The 26235-nt window shown below is 44.9% G+C and overlaps 1 protein-coding gene across 4 annotated transcripts in view; it reads right to left on the bottom strand.

Annotated features, from left to right (window-relative positions):
- MYO18B (myosin XVIIIB) overlaps window positions 1-26235 on the bottom strand; it is a 263498-nt gene that overhangs the window by 51865 nt on the left and 185398 nt on the right. For all 4 annotated transcript variants that reach the window (XM_058281562.1, XM_058281564.1, XM_058281563.1 and 1 more), the window contains 5 exons: window positions 25782-25895; window positions 24220-24336; window positions 21951-22034; window positions 20750-20887; window positions 17820-18005 (listed from right to left, as the gene is read on the bottom strand). In XM_058281562.1, the coding sequence (XP_058137545.1) occupies window positions 17820-18005; window positions 20750-20887; window positions 21951-22034; window positions 24220-24336; window positions 25782-25895 (639 nt within the window). The remainder of the gene's footprint in view (window positions 1-17819; window positions 18006-20749; window positions 20888-21950; window positions 22035-24219; window positions 24337-25781; window positions 25896-26235) is intronic.

The raw sequence follows: 26235 nt of genomic DNA, 5'->3' as shown, positions 1-26235 counted from the left end.
ACCACACCTGCACTACTACCCAAGCACGAGTGGGCATGTGCTAGAGTCTGTGCCCTCTATCCTGCAATGGGTATCGATCACCTCCCTACCTCCAGTACAGAGTTATCATGAGGCTCAAGTCATGCTTATTTGCTTTGTAAAGGGAGAAGGACTGAATGCACAGGAGGTCATTACTCTGGTGCTTCTTCCCTCTTCAGAGGTCACCTTCCTTTTCAGGCATATCCACTCACTTCCCTAACGAAAGAAGTCCCAGTCAGAGTTCCCAACAAGCTGAAGCACCACCATGAGCAAGCTCAGGTAAGCAGTGAGAAACAATGCCTCCCAGGTAAATCAACCCTCATTGAGTCTGGGATTATTAGACACATTCCTCCAAGGGTCCAGAAGGGAGGATGTGCACTGCTACTGGTGTTGGTGATCAATGCCGGAGCCTGTCCTCCCCCAGGCTTGGACCAGTCAATGCTGTTTCACTGAGAAAGGGGAGCAGGGGTGGGAGCTACTGTCAGGAAAATGGCGTGTGCTACATAAACAGCAAGAGGACGCCAATACACAGTGCACAGCCAGGCACGATAATGACCAGAGATTAAGACAGTGATTTCTGGACTTGACTGGCTTCCATCTGTTGAGGTGAGAGGATATTACAGGGGCGCAAATACCACTGCCTTGTCTCAAATGGAAAGTTCCACCTATTGATTTGGACTTTCTGGTTGTTACAGCACTTATTTATCTATGACCACTTTTCAGTGATATTGGTTTAAACGCCCACAAACTCCTCTGACTCAAGGGCTCCACATGGCCTCCAGAGAGGAGTCAGGAGCGGATTTTAATTTTCTGGACTGAAGGAATACCGAGCTAAAGCAGGATTCTCAATGTTGGCATTGTGAACCAGGTAATTCTTTGTGGTGGGGGGCTATCCTACATATTGCAGGAGGTTTAGCAGCATCCCTGGCTTCTACCCACTGGACACCAGCAGCATCAATTGTGACAACAACAATGTTTCCATATATTGCCAAATGACCCTTGAGGAGCAATATTGATCCTGGCTGAGAACGACTGAACTAAAGGTATAAGATCACTGAGAGGAGGTAAAATAGTAAAGACACAGGCTCTGAGGCAAGATAGATGTGAATCGCAATCCTGGCTGAATTGATTCCAGTTGCTCATCTTAAAAACATAAACCTTTCCCTAGCCATGATCTCCTGGGGTCTGGAAGGAGGACGTAGTCTGCGCTGCCAGCTGCTCCAAGTGAGGGCCCAAGGCCAGGAGCAGCCATCACCACCTGCTGAATCAGTTCTGCACTTTACCAGCATCCCCAGGTGACCTGTACGCATGTGATGTTCAAGAAGCCCCAGCACTGTGATTAAGAGCATGGGTATGGGGATCAAAGATGATTACATATCCTGGTGCCCACCTTCCCTAGTTATTTGGCCTTGGACAAGTCATGTTACCTTTTTTAAGCCTCTTAAAAGAAAATTAAGATAAAAATATTACTTCTCTCACAAGGTTGAAAGTGCATTGAAAGCACTTTGCACACCATCTGACTGAGAGCAGGTGCACAATAAATGTTAGTTCCCAGACTGCCCCTACCCCTCTTTCAGACTCCCCTCAGAGCATTGCATTAGGAAGCCTGGGCTCCCAGCAGCGGAACAAAGATGTTGAAGTTACCTTCATACACTTTTGTGATCTTCCTTTTGATGGAGACTAAAATTATAGCAACCACGTGGCCACTCATGGTCCATTTATTCATTTATTGACTCAGCAGGAGAGAAAAACAACCACCAAGCTGCGTGCTCTCTCTTTTCCCTCCAAGTCTCAAGGTTATAGCCCCATTGCACATGCTTCGTGGATGAATAGCCTCATCAAACCCCCTTGCAGCAGAGGCCCATTGGCCCTTGCCAGACCCATCAATTATGCCCTTCTGGGTACTCAGGGTCGGCCCCCACTTCTTATGGAGAAGTCTGGCTCACAGGGGCTGACCAGCACTTCTGTAGCCAGGGGTGGATTCTGACAGCCACTCACTACTCTAACTCAGCTCTGGGATGTGGCTATTTGGCTCTTCCCAAAGTGCCAGGAGCACTTTAGCAACATTCCCTGAGGTTCCTTCTCCCATTCCCTCTCTAGAGGTCAGATGCTGTCCCAAGAGAGATGGTGGTCTGAACTTGGCAAAACTACCCTTTAAGTGGCTCCATGTTGGAATGGGGTCTGTTGGAACTGATGGACGACTGTGAGTTTCCTCTACAAATCCAAATGTTTGATGGAACCCTTTCAGCCTTTATGTTGTAAGAAGGGCTATAAGATATGGCCCATGGGTCAAATCTGGCCTGCCACCTGTTTTTGAAAATCAAAGTTATATTGGAACATAACCACACCCTTTCATTGATGTATTATTGTCTCTGGTTGTTTCATGCTATAAAGACAGTTCAGAAGTTGCAACCAAGACTGTAGGGTCCACAAAGCTGAAAATATTTACTATCTGGTCATTTGCAGAAAATATTTGCCTGCCCCTGTTCTAAAATTCTAAGGTTCTAAAATTCTGTAGCAGTGGGAGCTAACAATTCTAGCAATATTTGGATTCCAGTATTCTAAGCCCCTTTTAGGATGAACCACACGACATCAACCATATTTAACCATTGTGTACTTACAAAAATGGCAAATTCATATGGTTTGACTTAAGATTTTAATTTTATGTATGTCTAATGCAGAGGTCCTTAACCTTTTTTGTTCCATGGACCACTCTGCCAGTCAGGTGAAAACCACAAACCCCTTACTAAGTCCACACTACACTGTGTACTTTTTAATAAATATATCATGCCTGCACCAACACATCCCCACAAGAATGCTTTTTTTGAATTTTCAATTCAAGCTCATGGACCCCATGAAACCAATGTGGACCCCTTGTTAAAAACCCCTGGTCTAATGCTTCAAGATTTGATAAGCCTTAAGACTTTCTATTTTGGAGATTCTAAAGGTCCTATACCTCAAAATGTTAAGTTTCTGTGGGTCTAAATGTTGAGTAGCCATATTGATGATTAGGGAGTATTGCTGTATTAGATAAGGGAAAGAGACGAGAGTTAATTAGCAGACATGAGAGGGTTTAGCTAGTAAATTCATTTTTTAAAAAATATAGGCCAGTAGGAATTTATGGAGAAGTGGATGAAATACAGAGGGGAGAGGACAATGTTTGTATCCCTGCCATCTCAAGACTAGGGTGAAGCAAGGCACAACTGGGGCTTTTAGCTGGTGAAGCTGAGGGACTAAATGAGGCTCAGCTGAGCATCCACTGCTCTCCTGGTTGCTCCAGAAACAGGTCCCCCTGCTTCTGACAATGAAATAAGTCATGTGTGCATGAAAGAAGAATTGGAAATGAAGTGGCATGTGGTCTAGTTAGTGCTATGCTGGGGAGAAGTCCAGGAGGAAATGGTGGAGAACAGGATGGTAACAAAGGGGCTAAATTTCAGTTAGACATGAAAGGATTATCCCCACTTGAGAGTTTCCCCAGCTGTGCTGTCTGTCCATTATGGTAGCCACCAAGCACAGGAGGCTATTGAGTGCTTGAATGTGGCTAGTGCCACTGTGGAGATGAATTGTTTTATCTATTTAATTTTTTTTTTTTTTGACATACCGGGCCGGGAATTGAACCTGGGACCTCATACGTGGGAAGCTAGCATTCAACCTGTGAGCCACATCAGCTCTCCTGAGTTTTTTTTTTTTTTTTTAAACAGGGCAAAAATAAATTTATTGAGAAGTGTTCCGTTCTATGTATATTTGGCAACTTTGTTGGTGGATACTTGAGTTTTTCCATGTTTCAGTGATTGTGACGTGTGCTGCTTTGGGCATCGGTGTGTGGGTGTTGGTTCATGTCCTTGCTCCCCTGCGTTTTTTTGTTTGATTCCTTGTTTGTGTTTTGTTTTGCTTTTATGAGGCTCTGGAGAGACTGAACCTGGGACCTCATATGTGGGAGGCAGACACTCAACCTCCTGAGCCACATCCATCCACCCTACTTATTTAATTTGAATTCTTTTAAATTTTACTAGCTCTGTAAGACTAGTATATACCATGTTGGTCAGTATGGGTCTAGGGTAGTCATATATGTTGTATGTATGGGGGAAATAATCTAAATACCTGGGAACCCCAGGGGGAAACCTGTCCTGACTGTTGAAACCATCATGTCAAGGGAGGAAACTGGAGGGACTCCAAGCTTCTAAGCCCTGGGGCTCTGTGCTTCTATGTCCATTTTTTCTGTGGTTCTAGGTTTCAAAACTTGTTGTTTGGTGTTCTAAAGACTCAAAGCACAGAAGGCAGATGTGCCCAGGAAATTCTAATGTTCGAGACTGACAGCCAGCCTCCACTTGGCAAAGCTGGCTCTCAGTTTTGCAAATGCAAATGTTTCATGGAGTCACACAACAGACAGAAGTATCTGAACCCCCACTAGATGTGTGGTCAACTTTCAGAGGCCACACCAGAGGGGTTAAGAAGGAAGTAGCCTCTAACAAGAGGAAACAGCTGGTGTAACTGGGGAAAAAGATAAAGAACCCAAACAGCCAAATCACTGACACAGATGTGGGAACCTTAAGCTAAACTGGGGAGTAGACGATGTAGTTAAGGTCTGGATGGATAGGGAACTGGGGAGAACAGAATGATGTAGGGCCAAAAGCATGTTTAGGCCTGGCACAAATGATAGGTTGTTATAATAAACAACAACAACAATAGTATAAGCCATACATAACCCAACTTAAAGTTAACCTCCAGCTGATATCCATAACAACAACAACAAAAAACTCACAGAAACACAAATCGGGGTTCTTTTTACACTTTTTCTTTAAAGTGCAATCTTTTTCTCTGCTTAAGCACATCACGACTATAAGTTATCATCACACAAAAGTCTGAATTGTCCCTAAGACCCTGCCTTGAAATCATATGTCTTGAAACACAAATGTAGTTAGCAGATTTCAAACACATCATCCTTTACTTGTGGACACAAAGCCTTCAAAGTTGACACAACATTCTAAGAGTAGAAATGTAAACAGAATCTTAACTTGTATACTTGAGATTTTCCAGCTGAGGTAGCAACTCCATAATGAAAATGGGCAGGCTGTGCCAGGTAAGGTACCTTGGTGGGAGGCCACTGGTGAAAAGGATCACAGAAGGACAATTCCTGGGCAACCAATAGCTGCTCAACTTTCAAATAAGCTACAAAAAGATCTACATTACCAAACCTGTAACCACAGCTGGCGGCCAACAGGCAAGGGCCAGGCAGACTTCTATATTAGGTTTTACTACCTCAAATATGTTAGCCAGGGTGAGGGTGTGGGTCCTAGGGAGATTTATAATTTACTGACCATTTAACATGCACAAGACACTCCCTTAGTCTCCTACCTTATACTGCATTTTACTGATAAGGAAACTGGGCGTCAGAGAAGACAGGTGATTTGCCCAGGACAATCTGGAAGGGTTTAAAGCTAGCTCTGCTGTCCTTTCCCTACTCCATTTTCCTTCCAATATAGCATAGAACAGAGGATGGCAAATTACAGCTCATGGGCCAAATCTGCTCCACTGCTTGTTTTTATAAATAAAGTTTTATTGGAACACAGACATGGTCATTCATTTTCACATTATCAGTGGCTGCTTTTGCACATAATACCAGAGTTGAGTGGCTGTGACAGAGAGACCACAGGGCCTGCAAAGCCTAAAATATTTACTATCTGGCCTTTTACATAAAACACTTCCTCACCCCTGGCATACAGCATTCAGGTGCTTCCTGGGAATAGCCTCAGGAGGGTTTCTCAGGATCTCACAATAAAGTAAAAATTGTCTTATTGAGTTTCTTAACTTTTGTTTGCTGAGAAGTGACATGAATTATCTTTTTTTCTCCCCCACCCACCAAGCAATTAGCTCACAAAGGCAGGGGTCTGAAAGGTCCCCCTGAGTGTTTGTTTCTAAGTTTCTCTCCAAGAGGAAGCTGTGTCTCTAAACCTCTGCCAAATTTTCATAACACTGACCACATCATCTCCCACCAAAAGCAGACAGGAAAGCCAGGTCTACCGCTCAGCTGGGTGGATGTCAGTGACAGACAGCTGCAAATTGCCTGAACAAGGACAGCTGTAGCTTGTTTTTCCTTTTCTTTTTCCATTTGAAAACTTTCGAGGGGGAAGATGAGAATGCTGTTCAGGAAATTAATGTGTTGATTCTAATTATCCAGGCGGGCGGCAGAGGTGACATGTGGCAATATGGGCTCCAAGTCTTTTACCTGGAATGCAGCCAACAGAAGGCTGGGGATAGGGCAGAATTTCAAAGAAGCTGAATCCAGGACACTGAGCACAAACAAGGAGGCATCTGTGCAGCAGCAAGTCACAAGGTGGGGGACACAGTGTGTGGGAGACTTAATTTCCTGGCTTAGGCTCCTACCTCTGCTCAGAGCTCACCTAATTTTGAAGGGTCTCTGTGGTTTTCTCTTTCTTGGATCTCATTCTTGTGATGCTGATGGTGGTGGTGGTGGTGGTAATGATGGTCATGGTAGTGGTGAAGGTGGTGATGGTGATGATGATGGTGCTGATGAGGTGGGAGTGCTGGTGGTGGTAATTACGGAGGTAAAGGTGGTGGTAGTGATGATGGTCATGGTGCTAGTGGCAGCGATGAAGTGATGATGGTGATGCAGAAGATGATGGTAATGATGACAGATGGGCTGGTGAGAGAGAGGTATATAAAGAAAGGTGGTGATTTCCCCAACCCTGCAGAGGTCGCAGTGGTGGGATGGCAATAATGATGGAGGTAATGGTAGTGATGGTGGTGGAGGTGGTAGTGATTGTGGTGATGTTGAGTTGACTCTGCGCCAGGCACTGTGTTAAGTGTTTAAACACATTATCTCATCAAGTCTTCCCCACAATGCTGTGAAGGAGTTGCAATGACAATTCCCTAGTTAACAGATGGCAGAGAAGATGAGTGCCTTGACAAAAGTCACACAGTAAGAAAGTGATGGAACTGAGATTTGCATCCAGGTCTCGTTACTCCCAGTTCTCTGCCCTTTCTGTCAAATTCTTTCTTTCAACACATATTTTGAGTGTCTACTATGTGCCAGATAATGTTCTAGAGCAGAGGTTGGCAAACCTTCTGTAAAGAGGCAGATAGTAAATATTTTAGGCTTTGTGAGGCAAATAGTCTGTCAGAACTACTCAACTCTGCCACTGAACTGTAAAAGCAGCTATAGAGAATATGTAAACTAATGAGTATGGCTGTGTTCCAATAAAACTTTATTTACAAAAACAGGCAGGAGGCCAGATTTGGCCCACGGGTCATCATTTGCTGATCCCCAGTCTAGACCTTGGTTATTAAGTTATGTTTTGTAGTGCTGCATCAGGGGCCAGAGTGGGAGGGAAAGTAAGACACCAGATGGAGAAGCTCTTCTGTCTGCTTTACTTATCACAGACTTGCATCAGCTCTGCATTTAAAAGAGAGTTTGACTACTTAAAAAACAAACAAACTAAAACTTTTGTCAATCTCTGGATAACTCCTTGCTGCCTCCCCAGTGAGAGAAGCAAGGGGATGTCTCTCTGACCTTTGAGAGAGATAAGTTGAGACATCTAGAATCCATCTGTGTGATAGATATGTAATCAGTCTGGGATGGGCTGGAGAGAGGGAGGTATAAATAGGGAGACTGTGACAAAGGTAGTGATTTCCCCAACCCTGCAGTTGTATAACCAGAGGTGGAATTTCCTCCAGTTGAGCTTGAAGAAGGCATCAGATAGGATGAAGGGGCCCAGACACTTTCAGGTTTGGGATCCTGTGTCTGTGTAGAGGTCTTGGGGTATAGGGATATGCTTGCTCCAGAGGAGGCTGCACCATGACTACCAGTCCCTTGAGGCACACTCAAAGCTTGCAGCTCCATGACCAATTTGTCCTGAACTTGATGAATATCTTAATGCCTCATCAGTAAGAGCCTTAGAAACTCACGGGTCCATTTTATAGAGGGAGAAAGTGAGTCTAGAAAGGAGAGAGGTGAGTGCAAGGTCACACAGTCAGAGGCACGAGTGAGGCTCGAATCCAGGTCCCCTTCTTACTTCTTTCCCTCCCTTTGATCCATCCTACTTGTGGGGGCTCCCAGCCTCAAGAATAACAGAAGGGAAATAAAACAGAGGAAGAAAAAGCCACGTAGGAGGTAAGAAAACAAGCAGGAAAGGGGAAACCTGGAAAGACCTGGGGCAAAGCAGGTGAAACCAATGAAGTTCACGGCAACCAGATATGGCATCTGCAGTGGGCATCTGGGGTGTCTGCTTTTCCCTTCTTCTGAAAATAGCATTCTGGTTTTCCTTGGGGGACATGTTCTTCCTGTACTCTTAGTCCATGTAGAGTGTGCTTTCAGGCTGGGTATGTAACCAGAACTGTCCCATCAGAGATTTCATCCTTCAGGTCCCAGGGCTTGGTTCAAGGAAGGGCAGGTAACCCAAACCAGGCCAATCCAAGTCAATGAGATTCCTTTTCTGGACTTGTGTTTGAATTGTCAGGCATAAGGGACTCTCATATCATTGGGGTTTATCAGATGATAGTTTGTCATCCCGACTCTATTGTCACCAAGAAAGGAAGTCCTGCCTAAAGCTACAATCAATTCAGAGGAATAGAGAGAGAGGGATTTAGACAGTGGTGTGCTGGCAAATGTATAAAACTGCCTCTGGGGAAGAAAAGGCCATGGGTAAACACTTTCACAATTGCTAACAGAAAGTTACCAATGAGATGTTATTGAACACGAGTTGGGAAGACACAAGCACAAAATCTGCTCTGGGCGCCTGGTTCGAATTGGCTCCAGGACACTGGATTCAGCCTGTTGACATAATCTGAACCCTGGATTTTGCTGTACCTGAAGCCAGAGGCCACTAGACCTTTTCATTTATAGGAACCAATCAATTCCCTTTTGCTTAAGCTAGCCTGAATTTTTTCTCTGTCACTCACAAACAAAACAGCTCTAAGACAAGTTCACACATCTCTCCTCACTACATACACTTCTAGCCCCAAATCAGTCAATTCTTCCAGTAAAAAATGCTCATGCATTCCCATTGGTTGGTCTAGCCTTGACTTCTGAGGCCCCTGTCTCCCTTTGTTTAAGCTCAGACCAAACAAAAGGCACCAGAAAGAAAAGAATTACCTTTCAAATCAAATTATAAGTTGGGAATGAATTCGGAACATTAAAAATCTGACTCTGGCCCCCTAGATTTCCTTGGGGCCACTACTTTCTGAAGATGTCAAATTGTGACAATGACCATGCTTCCAATGGTGACAGTGAACCTTCCCAAGTCTTCCCGATATGCAATTAAGCAAAGCATAATCTCGTCTAAACAACCTAAATTTGGATTTATTTGAAAACTTTAATGTACTCCTGCACCATTTAATCAATATCTTCCTCCATCCCTTTCTTTTTAAAGTAATTAACCGTGGAGTTAAGATACTCTAATTTCCAGCAAGTATGAAGTGACGAAAGTTCAATTGATGAAGTCTCAGGGGCTAGATTAGTATCTGCAGCTCTGTTTGCCATCTAGAGACTCCACACATTATTTCTAATTGGTATTAGCAACTTTAAATTCTGATTAATTGCTGGAGAGCCTGTTTTCAGTGCAGAAACAAAGCCACAAGTCCGGGAGTAATAGACCCAATTATTCCTAGGTAGGCTTTTGGTAATGGATTTTATTATCAAGATATCTCATCTCACAGGCAGACGCAAAGAAACTCATTTCATGAGATGATAGCACCTCCTGAATTGAGACAAGCACATTCACCGTTTGGGATAAATACACCTTGGAAGAATTCAGTTTCAGAAATGTGTATGTGGCTGGCAGCACAGATGCCTACGTTCCTTTTAGGACCAAGTTTATTTTTGTGCAGAAACCTTTGTAGGAAGGCAAATGGGAAACGATGGTGTCTGGAAGAGGGGGGCAATAGGAATACCCTTGGTTTCTCCCGACAGCTCTGAGGGCACGGGAGGCATCGGTATGGGGAGTGAAAGCAACCTGAGAACATGGGGGTTGTAAACCTATTGGGCCATTTTGGATCATGCTGAGATAAAGGGGCAGTAATTAGGAGAGCAATCTCCCTGTCAGGAGAGCAATAAAAGGTGTTATTTACACCCAGCTCATGGCCCCAAATGCCCTCCATATGGAATGTGTTTTTAAATACTTCAGTTCTGAGCCAAAATAATTCGTCTTCATGCTCTGAAGTTCACAGCCATTTGGAGGGGGAAAATACTGAGAGTTTTTAAGAAACAAACCCCTTATATTTGGGACAATTAAGAAACTCAGAATATAGACTATATATTTTATATCAATGTTAAGTTTCTTGAACTTGATTGTTGTACTTAATGTGGTTACGTATGTGAATTCCCTTATTCTTAGGAAATATGCATGGAATTAAGTGTTCAAGGAGTATGATGCATCCAGATCCAAATTATTTCCAACTTCTCAGTCACATCAATGGAAAGGTTTCTTTGTTCAGGGAAATTCACCAACACTAAGTGGGGACGGGCCCTCACAGTTGTCCCCTCATCTGCTTGAGTCCCCTGAGGGTGGAAAAATAAACCCCAAAGTTACTTAAATAAATAATTCATGGGCCATATATAATTGATGCTGGAGTTAACAGAAGTAGAGCCATAAGTGGCTGTCTATTAACTATTTATGACCTTGCCCAGGCGGCTGACAAGCCCGGCTCGGTGAGAAGATCACACCCATGTGCCCATGTTTTATTTAAACATTATTAAAAGTACACAGTCTGCAGCAAGGTCTTCAATTCCGCTCAGAATTAGATTTTGCTGTGAAGTCGCCTCTGGGTCTCGGAAAGGTTGAGACTGGGTTTTGCTGGAACTGCTACAGTCTTTTTTCCCCTGCCTTGTGTAGAGGTAAGCGCCTTCCTTCTATCCTTGACTTTCTCCCTGCGTGATGGGGATGCTGCCCCACCTCCACCCCTACTCCACTAGGCACATCCCTTCACCTGAGTCTCAGTTTCATAGATACCTCAGGGATTATTGTGAGGATTACATTAGACAAATGGTTTTTGACTGGGAACAATTTGCCCCCTTCCCCCAAAGGACATCTGGAAATGTCTGGAGACATCTTTGATGGCCAAAGCTTAGAAAAATCAAAAGAAGTATTAACTTTAGGATTAATTTTTTAAAAATATATAATTGAATGAGTAAATATTGTGTCCAGAATTTATTAATAAAAGAATGGCTTGAGTCAATCAAACCTGGATTCAATTCTGATTCTGCCACTTGCTGAGAACGTAACTTTGGAAAAGTTAATTCACCTCTCTGGCTTTTAGTTTCTTTATCTAGAAAACAGGAATAATTGGTCCTACCTCAAAGAGTGAGGTTTCCACAAGAGACCTCATGAAAAGAACTCAACCCAGTGCCCAGCAGGCAGTAAGTGATAAACAGATACTTTTATTACCGTCCTCACCATCAACCATCGTGGGCATTGTTCTTGATAAGGAAGTGGACCTAGCAGACTTATGACAAAGTCTCATGGGAAGGAGAAAGTCAGAGAGGCCAAGGAAGAATAAAAGAAGGAAGGAGAAAGGAAGCAAAGCAACAGAATTAGTCACTTGGCACTTGAACATACATCATTTCATTGCTTCCTGACAGCCACCCAATGGGATAGGTTTTTCTTTCCCCTCCTTGTTTTGTGGATGAGGAACTGAGGTACTGCAATGTTAACCTAGCTGCCCAAGGTCTCAGATTACAAGCCTAGTGCTCTTTCTATCACACTCCACCACGTGAGCCAAAAATTCTGAGAGAGAGTCAGGGAGAAAAATGGCATGCCCAAGCCTTGGCAAGTGGGGACTAAAGAGCACAGGAAGCATAAGAGAGCAAATGAGACTGGGGAAGAATGAGATTCGCAATTGGCACATGGGGGTGTTGCTGCAATGAGAAAGAAGTAAGACAAGTGAAGAAGGAAGTGCAGGGTCTATGTTCATATTCCAACATCATCTGTTTTATCCCTTCGATGTCTTGATATTCTGGACAATGCCTGACACACAGCAGGTATTCACTAGATCTGAATTTGCTGAATGCAGGTATGAGGAAGTAACAATGACATGACTGAAGGACTGCTCCACCAAAGCTGCCAGCCAACATTTTCTTCAACCAGTTAAGAAACTCAAATGGTACATCCTCCACAAAATCTTAAATGGTACATCCTCCACAAAACCTTTCCTAAGTCCCTCTTATCAGGTCCCCCTACCTCCTTTACCCACAGATTTCATCTTGATCAGAGTTACTTCGGGTCACATGCATCTCCCCCTCCAGACCCTGAACTCCCAAGGGCACAGTCCCTCAGCCATCCATGTCTGCATCTCTATTACATGAGACACAGTGCTAGACATACAGGAGGATATAAACAAAAGTTCACTGATCTCAAAGTTCTGATTTTCAGATTTATATTTGAACTGTTCTGTCAAGAGGTGAAACTTCAAAATGTTAAGACAACTATTTAGCAAGTAATTACTGGGAATCTATTCTATACCTGATTCTGAAATAGAGGCTGGACACCCAAAGCTAAATAAGACCCCATACCTCCCTCAGGGGCTGTCTAAGAAGGCAAAAAAACTAAAACAAAAACAAAAAGCCCCACAAGCATTTATAATAAGTGGGTGGTATGAGCATCGATCAAATGAGCACAGGGGATGTGGGAACACAAAAGTGGTGCTTAGTCTGGTGAGGGGTGGGGATACCAGTGACAGCTTCCTATAGAAGGCAAGACCTGATCTGAGTTTTGAAGGATAAGTAGGCAGGTAGAGGGAATCATGAGAACAAAGATGATGAGTCAAGAAATAACATGGTGTTGGAGACCTCAAAATTTCCTTTGTGCTTGAGTAGAAAATGCAAGGTATGGAGAGGTTGGCAACTGAAGGTAGAAATATCTATGGGGGCTAGATTTCAGAGGATCTTGCAGGCCATGGGAAGGAGTTTGGATTTTGTTCTGAAGGTGATGAAAGGTTTCATAAGAAAAGGAGTAATTCAATAATACATGTCCCACCTGGAGAGATCTTCTGCAGAGAGGAATAGTGGGAAAACAGGTTAGAAGGTAACTGCAAAAGTCTAGACTGGAGAGAATGCAGCTTGAGTAAAGACAGAGGAAGCAGGGATGGGACAGGAGGGGACCTCCATGGAGTAAAACCAGTAAGCATGGCCATTAATCTGTGTAAGAAAGAGACAGGCCACTCCAATTTCTAACTTGAGCCAGGGGGTGATTCTTGGATGCTCTAAGGGTGAACACAGGCACCAAGACCTCAGAAGTTTGTGAAAGGACACCTAGCTCAGGTGAAAGTTGAGATGAGAGAGTTAGACCAAGATGATGAAAGGTAAACTCAACAGGTTCAGCCTCCTAACGTGCACTGAAGTAAAACAGACAGAAAGCGGACCTTCTTCCATCACCATCAGCTCTCCCAGCTTCCCTTGACCTCCCTTGGAAGGTCCTGTTCTGGGGCTGAGGTGGTTATTCCTAAGCTCCATATTTACTGAAAACTAACAAGATATAAATCTGTGGATAAGCTGTGTGGATGAGCTGTCTCATCATTTCAGGGACAAAGGGGCTTGAATGATTTAGAGCCGAAATATCCTTTTCTCCATAATGGCTCCTGGAGTCACCAGGAATAGTACATTTACTAAAATTAATGGCAAGACCTCATTTTTCTTTTCTCTGGGAAGAGAAGTTTCATTGGCGGGGTAATTGATCCTGATCTGGATGTGCCAGTGAACCAGCTGGGAGTGTAAATCATTCACACGAAACAACAGCAACAGTGACAAATGCTACAGGCTGGGGACAGGCAGGTAGGAATGAGGAGAGATCCATCAACATTCTTCCCTCTTCTCACCACAGCCAGACTGCTTCCCAGAGCAGAGCCAGTTTTTAGCAGGGCTAGTTTGAAAGGGCCATGTGTTGTCACAGTGACAGCTTCAGAGGCAGACACACAGAGGATGCCAGTCCCAGCACTGCTGTCCCTGAATCTGCAGGCCTAGGCAAGGACCTGTAGCAGGTTGAATAGTGTCCACCAAAAGGGTATTTTCAAGTCCTAACCCCTGTACCTGTGGACGTGACCTTATTTGGAGATAGGGTCTTTTCAGATGTACTCAAGTTAAGATGAGGTCATACTGGATTAGAGTGGAGTCTAAATCCCATGGCTGGTGCTTTTAGGTTTACAAGAGAAAGGACATAAACTCTGGATACAGAGATACTGAGGGGAAGGCCATGTGAAGACAGAGGTGGAGACTGAGGTGATGCAGCCACAAGTCAAGGGACACCTGGAGCCACCAGAAGCTAGAAGAGGCAAGGATGGATTATGGCCTAGAACCTTCAGAGGGAGCATAGCATGGCCCTGCTTTCAAGACTCTGTTCTGAAGAACTGTGAGAGAATAATTTCCTCCGCTGACCAGTCAGTTTGTGGTCATTAGTTACGGCAGCCCTAGGAATCTAATACAGCAGCTGACATCTCTGCACCTCCACATCTCCTCTGGAGCAGGGGGGCTGTGCCCAACTGCTGGGGTTAATGTACATGTCAAAGAAGACAAGATATGCAAATGCCCAGAATGGCTCAATAAAGGCCGTTGAGAGAAATAAATAAATAAATAAATAATGAATGAATGAATGAATGAATGAATGCTTTAACTGTAGAGTGAGGAATTTCATTCTATCCCTCCCAGGGGAATCTGCATTTGTAAAAGGAAAGATGGTGAGGGCAATGCTCTGCCCAAAGAAATAAATGTGTAGGGTGAAGTGGGAAAGGGAGAGAGAGTATTTGGTGCCAAATGGCTTTCTAAGAATCCCCAAACCACAGCATGCAGATCCCTTGCTTTGCCTGTGGAAGCTATGAGCTACCTTTATGGAAGAAATTTTGTATTTGTACAAAATACACCGGCAATGGCTTTAGCATTATCTTCCCATGCAGTACAAGCTCCTTGAAGGCAAGGGTGTGTCTTGTTCCCCACTGGATCCCCAGCATCTATCACAAGGTGTGGCCCACAGTAAAAACTATGGATATAGACCAGCTGAATAAATGTACCAGAACCCTGGCTGCCTTGAAAGGTTCTGCTGAAGTTGAGAAAGAATGCAGGGCACTGAGCAGCTACCCCCACTGTCTACAATGATGGTACAAAGAAAGGCAAAGTGGTGACATGGACATGAAGCTGGAGAGTGAGATGACTTCTTCTGAGAAGCGTGGGAAACCCCAGGATGTCACGTCTCAGGGAGGGGCCTCAGCAGCAGGGCTTGTCTTAAATGACCGTGCTCAGTTAACTCTTGTGTGATGCCCACAGTCTGAGATTCTACAAAGCAGGGGCCTTATGATTCTGTATCCGTCCCTACCACTCCCTCTCCGTGTACCACACCCATAGTTGGTGCTCAGTAGCTATGTGCTTAATGAGGAAATGAATAAATGAGTGATACAAGAAATGTGGCTTTGTTTCTCCCAATGGAAATTTCCCAGAGCCCAAGGGACCTACATGAAGGCAAAAGCAGGTCGCTGAATTTGGACATTTACTACTAGAAAGAGGCTACTGGTCTGACATTGTCTCTCTGAGTCATGCTTCCCTAAAGATACATTAAGGAAACAACAGGCTGTGCTGGGTCACCCAAAAAGTAAACAATGCTCGCTCTTAGAACTCTAGCCAAGTGGAAGCATGTAGTAGTGGGTTTAATGAAGGCCCCCGAAAGATATGTTTATCAGGAACCAGTAAAAGGGATGTTATGGTCTTTGCAGATGTAATTAAAGGATCTCTGCAGATGTAATTAAGTTCAGGCTCCCAAGATGAGATGGTCCTGGATTATTCAGAGGAGCCTAAAGCCAATGAGAGGTGTCCATATAAGAAAATGGCACAGGGAAATTGGAGACACACACATAGAAAGAAGCAGCCCTGTGAAGATGAAGGCAGAGATTGGAGTGATGCTCCATTAGGCTCAGGAATGCCTGAAGCCACAGGAGCTGGGAGATGCAAGAAAGGTTTCTCCACTAGAGCCTTAAGAACTTGTGGCTCTACTAACACCTTGATTTTGACTTCTGGTCTCCAGAACTGAGACAAGAAATTTCTGTTATTTTACATCACCAAGTCTGTGGCAATTTGCTATGGCCACCTTAGGGAACTTATATGCCTCCCAACCACAAACACACACACACACAAATTCCAGCCTTGACACATTTATCCACAAGCTTGCAGTCAGAAAACAAAGAAAGATACAGGTTTAACTACAACATACATTCAAGATTGGTGTTTTATGGCTTTGCATTGTTTTAATATTGATTTATTATATGGGGGTTATATAATCTTCAGTATTTTAAAGCCTCTAAGATCTTAATTTGACCCTGGAAATGGGAATAGAGAGAGGGAATGAGAGAAGAGGAGGGGAAAGAATGAAAAAGAGAGAAGGGAGAGGGGAAAAAAGCCACTGTTTGATGTGGCCAGAATACCTGGCTGTCTGGCCAGTTTAAAGAAGACATCAAAGGAGAAAGGCTGGGGATGTGCTCTCACCTTCAGTCAAAGCTTGCAGGAAAAGGACACAGCTGCCTGAGAAGAAAGGCTGGTTAATGGGATGGTATCCTGTCACCTGGAGGAGTGAGCTTTTTCTTTCTCCCAAGGCCGTGGGGGTGGAGGAACTGCCACCCAGGGCCTGGACTTTGTCTGAGAACCTCAATCTCTGTACAGTGCCTCTTCCACAGAACAACCAGGATGATGGCTTGTCAAAGGCAGAGCTGACAGGGACGACACTAGCCATGGGAGGCAGTAGCCCGAGAAATGTACTTGTTGCAGGAAGACATGCTTGTGAGACTTGTCACAAAACCAGGGTGGACTGGGCAGGAAGGAGAAAACAATTGTGATTTTGAGACCTCCGGGCCAGGCTCAGTATGTTGTAGACTGCCTCAGTGAGGACTCTATGGTGGTGTGGCCCTCCAGGTCACAGAATCAGATATCTGGAGTCTTAGTGATACCTAGGCACAAGGAGAAAAGTCAGAGCAAGCTCTCTGATGCCTGCAGGAAACTGTTCTTAAAAAAAAACACTTACGGGCAGGAAACAAAATTTTAAATGTGCTTTGGGTCATACCAGGGGACTAAATGCATGATTACAGAGTTGGATAGATCTGGGTTTGAATTCCTACTAGTGTGCGGCGGCCTTGGGCAAGTGGATGTCCCCGTGCCTCAGTTTGCTCATCCATAAAATGGGGTTAATTATAGTACCCAGGCCATAGGGTTGATCTGAGGATTTAGAGGAGAAATATTTAACCCAGAATCTTTCACATAGCAAGTACTTAAAAAGTGGTGGCTTTATCATCATTTCTTTGTCTTTGTTGCTAATAGCCCAGAAATAGTTGTGACATTGACTAGATAGGACCTTAGACTAATTACTGCACCTCTTTGAAGCCTGCTTCCTCATCTGTATACCAGGTAGAGTAAGTCTGCCTTCAAGGTGTTATAGTGTAGATTACATGGATGTTATGATCTGGTGCAAGGCAGACACGCAATAAACATAAATTCCTCCCTTTCCCATACTGGGAGGAGTGTATGAGGCAGGACAACGAAGTCTGGACTTACAGGTGCTTGGCGGCCATCCAGCAGCTGTGACTGCCATTGGTCCACTTTGGGCCCACCCCCAGAGCTTGCAGCCAATGAAAGGCTCACCTCTCAGCCTTCTTCCTGCCTCAGGCCTTGCCAAAGGCAAGAGAGAAGAGCCCAGGAGCTTCCTGTTGAGGAGTATTTCCCTTGATGGAAGAAAGGACAGCTCCATCCCATCTAGAACCCTCCAGTGCGTAAGATGGTTGGGGCCCGGCTGGTAGCTCCCAAACAGGCCCCGCATACTCACCAGGTCTACGCACCGCCGACTGGCCTCCGCCTCCCGCTGCACCAGTTCCTCCATGTCCACCTTCAGCTCCTCCAGGCGCCGCTGGTAATACTGACTGTTCTCCCGCTGCTGGGACTCGGATGCTGCTGCCCGGGAGAGCTCTTCACCCAGCTTGATCATGCTGTCCCGAAGCCGAAGCACCAGGACCTGGCAGGGGCAGAAGGCACATGCCCACCTTGGAGTTAGAGGAGGCATGAACCGGGGGGCTCCAGTCTGTATGACTTATAAAATAATCATGATAATAATAATTTCTGATACAAAAATGAAGAATTTACTTTAAAAATGTGGAAAAATCACCACCACTATTCAGAAAGGCATTGAAAGCCCTGACTCTGAAAGATACTCTGAGTTCAAATCTCACCTGTATGTCTTTCTTGCTGTTTGATATTGAGCAGGTTATTTAATCTCTCTAGAAGTAGGGATTTTGATGGATTGAATTGTGTCCCCCAAAAAGATATGTTTAAATTCTAACCCCTGGTCCCAAGAAGGTGATTCTACTGGAAATAGGATCTCTGAAGATGTGTTTAGTTAAGAAGAGGCCAAGCTGGATGAGGGTGCGCCTTAATCCGATGACTGGTATTCTTTTAAGAAGGGGAGAACTGGACACAGACAGAGAGAAAATGGCCATGTGACAGAGTCAGAGATTGAATTATAGATGGCTGGCAAGCCAGCACCAGAACCCTACAGACTTCAGGGGAAGCATGGCCCTGCTAAGACCTTGCTTGATTTTACACACCTTGCCTCCAGAACTGTGAGAAAACCAAGCCCTACTGTTTTAAGCCACCCAGTACGTGGATGTTCTGGCAGTCCAAGGAAGCTAACCGGGGAATGATGGGAGTATCCACACCACGGGGATGCATCAAGTTATGCAGAAGGCTAATAAGCCCACTGTCTGGGCACACAGGGCATATGCAGTGAGTGTTGGGAATTAATACTGATAGCCCTCATTCATCTCAAGGTTTAGGGAGGTGCAGTGGAGAGAACAATAAAGCTGGGGCAAAACCCCTTCCCCAACATAGGAATTGTTTTCTCAATTTGTAAAACGGGAGGGGGGGGGTTGTAATCAGATAACCTCCAGTGAGCCTCAGCCCTAATATTTTATGCCATCCTGACTTTCTGGGGGGGAAATCCACAAGGACACAATGAAACAATAAGTGCTTTAGATATCACGAGTGCTACAGAAAACAAAACCTAGGAATGTTCTGTAGAATTCATTAGTTGTCCAACAATCCTGGAACCAATCGATCCTGATGGGCAAATACTGGAGTGTTGACACAAGACAGAGCCCACATGAATATTTCAGGGCCTTGGAGCCCCTCTCCAGTCAGAGAGACAGAGAGACAGGGAGAAAACAGACACTGGATCAGAGACTGAAAAATGGCCTGAAAGAAAAGCTTTACTATTCAGTTCCCCTTTGCCTTTCAAATGGGGTTTAGCTATAAATTCAAAGAGCAGCAAGAGGGGTATAAGGAGGAAGAGTATTTCTCAAACTATGTCCCTGAGACACTCTGTCACTCTACACCATGGACCCAAGATCCTGTTAAATTCAAATAATGGTGACAGGAGAATAAAAGAGAATTTGGTGAGAGAATTTTTCAATTTATTCTACCCTAATTTCCTTTTCTTCTGTATCACTTGACTATGCTAGAATCATGTAAAAAAATAGTATATAATATATTCCAACATTATCTAGTTCATCATTTAAAAAAGAGTAAAGCAAAGTTCGATGTGATGTGCAGAGACAGGCCTTTGGAGATCCCTTGAGCATATGAGAACTACTAAGGGCAAGGCAGAGGAGACGCACACACCGTTCTTTCCTCTGTGACCTTACTGGAGCCTACTGCCCACAGGGCGATTGGGAGAAAATGTTTCAGAATAAGGAACAGAGTCATTCCCTCCCCACCCCCACCCCCCCATTGTCTAGACACACTGTCTCTGCTGGCTGCAGAGAAACTGGCACCAGGGACCGGGAGTGAAGGTCAGGTGTTTGTCTACTCATGTCCCTATTACTAGGCTTTATCTTGAGCAAGTCACTTGACCTCTCTGGCATCATCTTTTCCTTCATTAGATGGAGCCTGTATCACCTGCCCCTCAGGGCTGTGGTGAACAGCAAGTGAGTGGCTGATGTGAAAGGATTCTGATGAATGTGATGTCCTAAACTGAAGAGGTAAACACCAGCACTCCTAGCCCGAGGGCAAGGTAAATGTAATCACTGGTCAAGTCTCTCACCTGTCCTCCAAGGTCCATGTCACCTCCTCCTGGAAGCCTCCCTGATTCCCCAGCCTGAAAGGATCTCCATCCTCTGAACCCCACAGCCCTCTCTCTGACTCATATTTATGTACATCTTACCCACATCTTCTATGAAGCTTGATGCTTCTAGAAAATAGGTTCTGTTTTATACATGTCTTTAGTACACAAGGAACAGGTCTTTGTACATACCACATGTGCAAAATCAATTTCTGGTCAAAATGAGTATTGGGAACCTAAGTGAATGTGTGGGTAAATAGAGATGGCCAGATTTAGATCAATGGATAAGCTGCTAGGCAGACGGAGGGGTCAAAGGCTGAAGAAAAAATAATAGAGGAAGAGAAGAAATGATAAAGGGAGGATGGAAGAACCAATGGAAGTAGGGATGGTGAATGGACTGGTGATGGTGGATGGAGATGGATAGATTGGCTTATGGGGTGGTGTAAAAGACTGAAGGAAAGGAGAGAGGAAAGGAGGAAAGGAGAGAGGAAGGGAAGAAGGGAGGGGACTTGGATGGGAGATGAATGGGTAATGTATATACAGATAAAAGCATATGGGTAGATGATGGTGGGAGGCGGGATGGAGCTTATGTAACAGCCCTCACTGATCCAGGCCCAAGGTAGGGTTTACATGTCAAAAAGTACCTCAAATCTCTTAATCTGTACTCTCTGGAATTCTGTCTTACTCTCCAGGTCGCAGATGATGGCCTCCTGCCTGCTGACAATGGCTCGATCCACAGTGGACTGCTCCAGGTACTCGATGCGCATCTGAGCCACCTGCAACTGGGGATAAATATGAGAGGTCCACTGGCCAATGAATCCCAGAACACAGACACAGATAGGACCCAGCCGCAGACACAGGCAGGACCCATCCTTGGGGCCCATTCACACCACATGCTTCTCTGCTGGCTACATGTTGAATGTCTGAGTGAGCAAGACCTGCTGGGTTCTAACCTGGTTGGACCTTCACATACGATCTTGTCCCTGGATCCTGGGTACTAGGAAGTGAGGCTTTCTGTGCCTTCAGCTTCCATATCAAGACACTTAGTCGGTACTTCTCTTACCTCCTTTCCATGCTATGCTAAATAAGCAAAGTCAGCCTGAGCAGCTACCTTCAGCATCAAGGGTCACGTCCAGGGTGGGTCTACCTCTTGGGTTCCAAGCCTGGCTACCCAACTTTCCAGTGGATGAACCTGAGAAAGCCTCTTCTCTTCGAGCCTCAATTTCTTCATTTTTATTGTGAAGATTGACTATTAGTACCTGCTATGTAATAAATACCCAGCAAATGGCCACTGCTGCTATTATTTTTATTGTGCTTGTTATTCAATGCCCATGGACATTTGCTTGAGACCTGGTCATTCTGACAGAACCTCTGAGCAGGCACAAGAAGTGTTTCTCAAAGAGCTTTGAGGGTTTCACAAATAATAGCAACTCACCAGGTAATGGTGGGAAAGTTGGGGATGTTTGGAGGTACCATGACTTTAAAGGAAGATTTCTCAAAGGGCAGTGATCCTGAATTGCACAAATCATCCCCTTTTCCTTGAGACCATTTGTTCAGAGGGAGAAAATCCTGCCCTGAGTGACTGATGGGTCTCATTACATGGGGCATCTTTGGATGCTGAATAAACCCAGCTAACAGTGGGTATGAGTGTGTGTGTGTGTGTGTGTGCACATGCATGTGGCTATATGTCTGCTGGGCTTGTTCTTGACTCAGCTGGCACATAATGGAGTTGAGTGTTTGATGAATTAGTGAGTGAATGAATGACAGTTTCCAGGACCCCAAGTGTGAGGGCCCACAGGGAACCTGCCATAATATGGAGGCATCACAGAGGCTCTGAGCACATACTTGTTCTTGCAGCTTGTTCTTCTCCTTCTTGGCTTCCTCCAGCTGCAGCTGCAGTTCTTGGATCTGCCCAATGTCAGCAGCAGACTGGTGAGACAAAAAGAGGCACCCTAAGTTCACAGGCTTTGCTGAGAAACCACCCCCAGAATTTCCCTCTCCCTTCACTCCAGATGTTTGTCTCATTGAGCTTCTATGATGACAGCCAGATTCAAAAGTTACTGCTCACATCCTCCCCAACATCCTTCATCTCATTGTTTGCTGAGTCACTGCTATTCCCTAAGCCCAAGGTTCTGCTCAGCACTTCATTATACCCTTGAGTGCCCAGATAGAAACGGGCTGGCTATGGCACTAGGGACCAGAGTCTGTGCAGAAAGAACTATTCTGAGTGTTAGGTAAGTGGGATTCTAGACCTGGCTACTGGCCTTGGCAAGTCATAGAACTTCTCTGTACCTTAATATCCCCCTCTGTAAAATGGGGTGACAATCTCTGCTTAGCTACTCTACACAGAGTTTGTTCAGAGATGACATGAGGCAGTAGAAAGTAAAGGTCCTTGAAAAAATTAGAAGCAAACCGCTGAGCATGATTATCTACGAGAAAGGGACTCCAAAGGGTAGAGGGTCCCTAGCTTTTAATCTTCCATGTGAATTTATTATTTAAATTATACACAATGGGCATATGCAATGGACTGCTTTTGTAATTAAACAAGTAAAGAAACTGCCATTTTGGAAAACAGTGATTCACAAATTCAGAAGATGACATGGGCTGCTGTTGTTATAATGTTGATGATATATTAGATTATTTTTATTATTATTATTCCTTGTTTAGGAGACATTTCCTCAGATCAATTCTCTGTAGGATGCATCTGAAGGACAGAAGGTATTTTATCCTGGATATTCTCTGAGACATAAGCTTGAGAAGACACTCACTGCTTCTGGAGGGAGCTGTTGTCCCTGTCACGCAGATCAGAAATCTGCCGGTGGCCTTCATCACATCCCTCAGCTCTCCCCAAAGCTTCTGCTTCTCCATGCCCTGCCCTATTTCCTTGTGTCCATCCACTCCACCCCTTTCCCCTCTGTGGGGCAAATGTTGTTGCCCATCACCTGGGTGACTGCAGCTTTCATTTATTCAACACCTATTTATTGAGCATTTACTCCATGCCAGCCACTCTTCTGGGCTCTGGGATACAGCACTGAGCAAGGCAGAGAATCCTGTTCTCATGGAGCTGGCAGTCTGGGGCACTGTCCTGGCTGGTCCTCTACCCTTGCCCTAGCCCCTTACAAAACTCATCAGTGATTCCCATTGCACATAAAATAAAATCCAAACTCATCACAGCCTTCAAGAACCTGATCTGGCTTGCCTCAGCAGAGCTCGCTGAGCTCATCTCACGTCACACTCCCCTCACTGGCTTCCTTTCCCCCTCCCACATGCATAATCATGGGTGCTTTGCATGCACTGTTCCCTCTGCCTATACTCTCCCTGCCCCAGTCCTGCTACCCCTCTAATCTAATTAACTCCTGCTCCTCATTCAGATCTCCATGCAAGTACTACTTCATCAGGGAAACCTTCCTTGACCCCCCAACCTAGGTCAGGATTTGTAGATCTATGCTCATTTCCTTTCTGGATGCTTAGCTCAGTTTGCAAGTCTTGCCTGAGATCTGGATGGCTATGTGATAAGGTCTTTCCAAGCCACTAAAGGTGAGCTTCATGAGGGCAGGAATGGGATGTGCTTCTGCACAGCACAGTATGTTCAACATTTCTCACAGAGCCTAATACATAGTGGGTAACAATAAACATTAGACAGCAATAGATAGATCGATGATATAGACAGACAGACAGGTGGGGAGTTGGATGGATGGATGGATGGATGGATGGATGGATGGATGGATGGATGTGGGGGTAGGTGGATGGTTGGATAGATAGGTGGGTGGATGGCTGGCTGGCTTGTTGAAAGGAAAGACAGATGAATGGGTGGAATGTTAGATGAGTGGATGGATGTGTAAATGAGCAGACAGATGTATGAATAAATTAGAGTTACTTTCAATCTCTCATTGTCTTTCTTGGTGGAGATGTCTTCGTGAGATGCACACGCCATCTGAAGGTGACATTCTCCTCCCTTAGGGCCACTTGAACTTTTACAATTCATATTCATCTCTATGGCCTTTATCTCTCCAGGATCCTAGGACCAGGGAGCAACCTAACCACATCACTTTCTCCACCTCCTCCACCCGCCCAGCCCAGGGCCCCCAAGCCTCCTTCCACAGGAGTCTAGCACCTGAGCAATGAGGTCCTTGTGCTTCTGCATGAGATCATTCAAGTCATCCTGGTCCTCGTCGATGCGCTTCAGGAGGTCTGCCTTCTCAAACTGCAGCCGGTATAGCTGCTCATCCACCTGGAGGAATGCAGGACAATGATTGGATGAGGCGGGAGGGGGCGATGAAGACTTGATGAAGAGCAGAGGGGACTTGCCTGGGGGTGTGACAAGTGAGTGATCATCCGCAGGGAAGGGTGGTCATGGTGTGTGAATGTAAGCCATGGGTGTGGGTGTGAGGATGGATGAGTTGTGTACTGGCAAGGGGGGATCTGCAGGTTCATGTATATACATCTGTATATGTGTGTATGTGTGTGCACATGCCACGCTTGCATGGCACTGTGAATGCAGTGTGTGATTGCGTGAATGGATGTATGTATATGTAAGTCCACCTGGGAATCTAGGTATGCACACTTTAAAATACGCATTGTACATTTACAGGAGTGCAGACTCCTATACTCTTCCAAGAACAAGGACTTTGTTCTGGTCACAGGTTTATCACCAGCACTAAACACTGGGGCTAGGACACAGCAAGTACTCAAGAAAAATGGATTGAATGAATGGATGAATTTGGATATTTTATATTTTAACTCTGAGAATATTTATTTTGTGTGTAATTTCTGAAATTTTTATATGTGAGCATGCTATTGCATCCTTGCATGTGTATATGTGTTTGAGAGTGTGTGTGTGATACGAATGCTGTAGGACAAAGCAAAATCTGGGACAAAAGGGCCAACTGAAATTTTGAGACACACTTTTACCTACAAATCTCTAGCAATACCTAAACTTTAGTTTTCTGAATATGTTAAGTCCAAATTTAAGCCAAGCCTGTACACCCAGACAGGGAACTTGGAAACCCACACCCAATTTTCACCAGCGTAAGAGATCTGTACTATATGTTAAGTTCCTTCCTCCCCCTTTCAGAGGCAGTCTACAATAAAATGACCATGTCCTCATTCAGTGGTGAGCACATAGTAGGTCTATAATAAGAGGCTGGGTTCCCTTATAATATGGAGCAAAAATGGATCAATGAGAGATGCCTCTGTCTCCACATAGAGGAATGGGCAAGCGGTAGACTAAAAGAGTGACCAGTACACTCTTAGGGTGGTGAGCACACAGTAGGACCACAGAAGATGCCTGAGAACCACTTACAGTGGTCAGCACACTGTAAGCACATAATAAAGTTATGTTCTCTCTTAGGGTGTTGAGCAAAAAATAGGCTCAAATTGGGTGCCTGTACTTTCACAGTAAACACATTAGGTCTATAACAGGTTTCCTTGCCTACCTTTGCACATGTGAACACCCAGTTGCCCTTTCTCCCTTAGAGTACTCAGCTCACAGAAGGATGCCTGCTTCCTCATAGTGCTGAGCACACAGTAAGTCTTCAGTTGGTGTCCCTGTCACCTTAGGTAGCGCTGAGCACACAGTACATTCAGAGTAACTGCCCTTGTCCCCCCTGTACAGTGCTAGGCATACAGTAGCCATACCCTGGCCCAGTCCCCATGGCTACAAGAAGGGCCACATACCAGGCTCTTGCTCCGGGTCATGTTCTCCAGCTCGCTGTGCATGTTCTCCAGGTCTGTGGTCAGTGCCTTCTGCGTTTTCAAGGCATCCTCACACTTAGCTTCACTTTGCTCCAGCTGGACCGGGCAGGAGGTTGAGAAAAAATAGGAAGAGACTGCATGAAGTTGCAAAATATTCTGCATATGGGCACTTTCCTGGGTTAACAGATTTTCACTAGATCCTCACAAGTTATGAGCCAGTGACTTAAACAAAGCTTCCCTTTGTCACTCTTCCACCCACCTGCACACAGTAGACTTTCTGTCCTAGCAAAGTGGGGCCATCAAGTTAGCTACAATTATCTATCCAGCCTCGAAAGACAGACACTTCCCACTGGAGACAACACAAAGCCCAAATCCATTCTGTGATTGGGAGCTTCCCCTTGATGTCTGAAACTTAGACTCCCTTAACAGAAAATGC

This window comes from Dasypus novemcinctus, chromosome 19, assembly GCF_030445035.2.
Source record: "Dasypus novemcinctus isolate mDasNov1 chromosome 19, mDasNov1.1.hap2, whole genome shotgun sequence".
Lineage (NCBI taxonomy): Eukaryota > Metazoa > Chordata > Mammalia > Cingulata > Dasypodidae > Dasypus > Dasypus novemcinctus.
Note: the sequence above shows the minus strand (reverse complement) of the source record. Positions and strands in the feature narration are given on the sequence as shown.